This window comes from Carlito syrichta, unplaced genomic scaffold (assembly GCF_000164805.1).
Source record: "Carlito syrichta isolate Samal-C Ts95f unplaced genomic scaffold, Tarsius_syrichta-2.0.1 Scaffold309041, whole genome shotgun sequence".
Taxonomy (NCBI): Eukaryota; Metazoa; Chordata; class Mammalia; order Primates; family Tarsiidae; genus Carlito; species Carlito syrichta.
The window spans coordinates 1,724,311-1,728,913 of NW_007253137.1; the positions used below are offsets into that span (position 1 = coordinate 1,724,311).

General features: G+C 41.1%; 1 protein-coding gene across 1 annotated transcript in view; it reads left to right on the forward strand.

Moving 5' to 3' along the window:
* The first annotated feature begins 251 nt into the window (after positions 1–251).
* Positions 252–4,603, forward strand: part of CPM (carboxypeptidase M) — a 79,032-nt gene continuing 74,680 nt past the window's right edge. Inside the window, exon 1 of the mRNA XM_008066629.2 lies at positions 252–417. Within this exon, the coding sequence (XP_008064820.1) occupies positions 258–417 (160 nt within the window). The 5' untranslated portion in view covers positions 252–257. The remainder of the gene's footprint in view (positions 418–4,603) is intronic.

Here is a 4,603-nt window from a genome sequence, read left to right on the forward strand (position 1 = left end):
GCGGAGGCGCCGGGGGAGAGTAGGGGGGGAGAAGCAGGAGGTGGGGGGGCACGGAGGGGACGGGCAGCTGGATCGCGGGCGCCGAGGCTGCCGGTGCGACTCCCGAAGGTGTCGCTTCCAACTTTGACCTCCTCGGGAAGCAGGGAGCGTTAGTGTCGGGTGACCCAGAGCCTAAGGGGCAGAGCCGGAGCCAGTAATGCCGCCGCCTTCCTTCATCTGTTCTCCGCCTTATTATTATTTGTATTCGCCTCCAGAACATGGACTTCGCGTGCCTCTGGCCAGGGCTGCTGCTGCCCTTGGTAGTTGCGCTGGATTTCAGATACCACCACCAGGAAGGGATGGAAGCGTTTTTGAAGACTGTTGCCCAAAACTACAGTTCTATCACTCACTTACACAGTATTGGGAGATCTGTGAAAGGTAGGGTCCGCCTCGCGCACACCTTCCCAGCCCCGCAGCCCCCGGTTCATTCATCAGATACGCCCCCGCTTCATGTCCCCTCCCCATGAGTCTACTCTGAGGCGTACCCGACAGTGCCCTGCGTGTAGGCTGCTTTCTGCGATTGTTTGTTTTGCTTTATTTTGTTTTGTCGCGGAAATAGTAGGGAGAACTGAATTTCACTGAACTCCTCCGTTGCAGTGCAGTGTCATCGAGTCCTGTGCGTTTCTGGAGTCCTGCCAGGTTGGGCCTGGCAGACGTTGATTATCTGGGATGTGTATATTAGTCCCTCTCCACCAAGATGAACTCCCAAAGAAGTCGGTTTATCCTTCTCAGTTTCCTTTTGTGTGGGCTTCTTTAAGTATGACTTGGACGGTTCCTCTCATTTCTTCACGTCTCTTTTAAACTAAAACAGCGCAGTTTTGTCGGTAAGATTTCTGTCATGTATAATTAGCCCTGTTATGCAAAACTATCATTTCTACAAGTTTCTTTTAATCTTAAGGAGTACAGTTCTGTTGGTAAGATTTGTGTCATATGTAATTACCCCTATGGCTTACAAGTTGTGCAAAAACGTGTCTCCTATGATTAAAGGCTGTTTTTAAAAACGTACCCATTGAAGAAGCCAATTGCTAGATAATAAATATACATTAGCAGTGATTGATACTCTTCTTAGCAGTTTTATGTTTATCATTTATAATTGCTTTATTGTTTTAATTTAGAAACTATATATTAAATGATTCTAATGTTTATAGACTGCAAGTTTGAATCATAGAGAAATTAAATATTTAGTTCAAGATGGTAAGTTTTATAGCCAGGATTGGCACCCAGATCATTTGGACAAGGCAAATAATTTTAATGGTTATTGTCATTTTAAAATTTTCTTTCATTATATTGATATCCCCAAAGAGATTACCAGAAAACTTAATTCGTAAATAAAAAGTTTTGTAAAGTTTATGCAATTTGATCTGAAGTCCTTGTAAGATGTGTTTGAGCTCTACCTGGATTTTAGCTCTAAAATTTTGAGTCAATCGGGAATCTCGTAATTACCATATTCTTAATTAATCATTTAAAAAAATAAGGTCATAGTTTTTATGGTAAAGAAAAAGTATTACCCAAATATACTTCTGTGCCGTGCCCGCACAGGCTATGTAATAGTACGTTTGGTTTTAAACAACATTGCCAAAGAGTTGGTGCCAGAATTACTCTCTATTGCCCTATAATCCAAAATTATAGAGGTTGGATGTGTGAGAAAGCATATCTTGAATCAGCACATGCATTCAACCTTTTGAAATCATTTTCCCCTAGGGCTAGAGTAGAGCAATTTAAAAAGATCTAGGAATACTAATTATATTAATAAAGGAAATATAGAACACAACTAGCTTGAGTTATTGTTCAGTCATCATTTAAACCACAAGATGATGAGGATGTTGTTAATTTTAAGTACCAAATGATTTGGTAGGTTTTTATGTTTTCAAACACAATGTACTTGTGAAAGACAGCCAGGGACTCTCTTTCCTAATGAGAATCAGCTAGTTTGATCTATCCCGCATTGAATTGAACCACAATAGCAGGGAGAGCCAGCAGGCTGAATTTTTTTTTTTAACCTTGTATGCACTCTTGTTAAAAGATGGAGGGGTTATCATGTAAAAATAAAATCTGACACTAGTGGTCAAATGTTTGTGTTGAGTATGGTGCTCTGAATAATAACTCGAATTCAGAAAAATCCCAAATTTGCCATTCATTTCCAAGTAGTAGGTTAAACTGTACACCCCAGTAACTAAGAGTCCGTTGCCAAAGTGTCACCACATATTAGTGTGATGACTGAGAGATGGTGCTCCTTTCTGGTGGTGCTCTTTGTCACTAGATAGGTCATTTTCCCTAGTCATTCTGCCCTCTGGTGTAGGATACGTTTGCTTAGAAAACAGGGTTTACTATACACATGCTATTTATTTACTTATATTGCATGTATTAATATGGGCAACCTTACCTAGAAGGGAAAGTATATTCTTACCTGGCCAAATACATTTTAAGCTTTTGTAAGTGTGTATCATATATATCTTCATTGTTACAATTGTGGGTTACATTCTGCCTTTAGTTTTTCCATTTCACTACATATTTCCATGAATTGACAAAGTCTGCAGATGTGAGTTAGTTGCTATATAGTATTTTGTCCTCTTGATTATGTGAATTTTCTTAGTCTTTCACCTCTTTGGACATCTGTATAGTTTCTGATTAACTCTGTGATAAGCAGTGATGCTGTAAAACCATTGATACATATCATGATAAACACCTTGTATCTTTTTTTAAAATTTGAAATGTTTGAAACTCACACAACAGTTGGGCACACATATACCCTTTAGCCACATTCAGCCACAGTGGACTGACCATACTTGAGTTGAGCTTTTTGCAGGAAACCCCACTACCTAATGACACAGTAAAGAAAATCTTAGGTGAAACAAGAGAAACAACATTTAAAAAATGACTGATGACCAGGTTCAGAAATATCAGAAAAGGTGCAGTGTTCATCAGTTCATTTCTTCCTCCAAGCAGTTAAGGAACACCTTCCCTTTTTGCTCCTTATCCCTTTGTTGAGCAGAATGCCTGGCACATAATCAATTGTCTATATCTGTTTATTTAATGGATTAAATATATGCTGAGCAAAAGCTGTGGGAGGCAAGCAAGGATGTGTGCCATTTGGTAGCCACTTTCAAATGTGTAGGTATTTATTGCCAGGTGTGGTGGCTCGTGCTTGTAATCCCATCACTTTATGAGGCGGAGGCAAGAGGAGTGCCTGAGTCTAAGGGTTCACGACTAGCCTGGGTAACTTGGTGAGACCTCATCTCTACAATTGAAAAAAAAAAATTAGCTGGGCGTGGTGGCATGTGTCTGTGGTTCCAGCTACTTGGGAGACTGAGACAGAAGGATCACGTGAGCCCAGCAGGCTGAGGCTGTGGTGGCTGTGAGCATGAGACTTCTACTAAACAAACAAACAAAACAAAACAATGGTATTTGTTGTGGATGTCTCAGGGTTGGCTCTCTATACCCTCAAAATTAATTTAGGTCCATTTTATTCTTTTTAAAAAAATAAATTGTTGTGTTGAGGGTTGACTTTCAATAGATCACAGCAAGGGAGCTTGCTCCACTACATAGAAAATCTCAAAGGATCATTTGATTTTTTATTTTTACTTATTTATTTATTTTATTTCAATAGGAGGTATAAATAGTTTTTGCCTGGGCTTTAAGTGTATCCACCACCCTTATCTGTGCACATTGTACTTGAAAGGTGATTTTTTTTTTTTTTTTTTTTTTGGTCCCTTCCCCCGCCCCCTTCTAAGTCCAAAGGACAATTTGAAATGAGGCTTCTTGCCATCTCTATTTTAGGAATCTTGTCTTGCCTCCTGCTAAGTCTAATACTTATTTTCTCTGAATAAGGAAGGTGGGAAAAGGGTAGGTAATAACAATCTCTGTTGTCAAGTACTTTCCATGTAGTGTTTTAATACATTATTTCAATCTCAGCAACTTAAAGTAGACATTATCCTCATTTACAGAACAGGTCAAATGAGGCACAGAGAGGTTAATGGACCTGTTGAAGATCACACAACTAGTGAGTGTGGCTCATGGCAGCACTTTGGAAGGCAGAGGTGAGAGGATTGCCTGAACCCAGGGGTTCAAGACCAGCCTGGGCAACTTGGCGAGACCTTGTCTCTATAATAAATCAAAAAATTAGTCTGAGCCCAGCAGGTGAAGGCTGCAGTGACAGTGAGCATGCCACTGCACTCCAGCCTGGGTGACAGAGTAAGATTCCAACTCCAAAAAAAAAAAGCAGTAGCTGGATGGGATGGCTCACACCTGTGTATCTTTGCTACCAGTGTTTTGGGAGTCCAAGGTGGGAGGATTGCTTGAGGCCAGGAGTTTAAGACAAATCTGCATATAGCTAGAGCCTTGCCTCTACACCAAAAGTCCCAGTTACTTGGGAGGCAGAGACAGGAGGATTGCTTGAGTTCAGGAGTTGGAGGCAACAGTGAGCTATTATCGTGCCACTGCACTCCAGCCTGGGTGATAGAGCGAGAGTCTGTCTCTTTTTTTTTTTAGTTGGAGTCTCACTCCGTCACCCAGACTGGAGTGCAGTGGCCGCTCCCGGCCACCGCAGCCTCGACCTGCTGGTCTC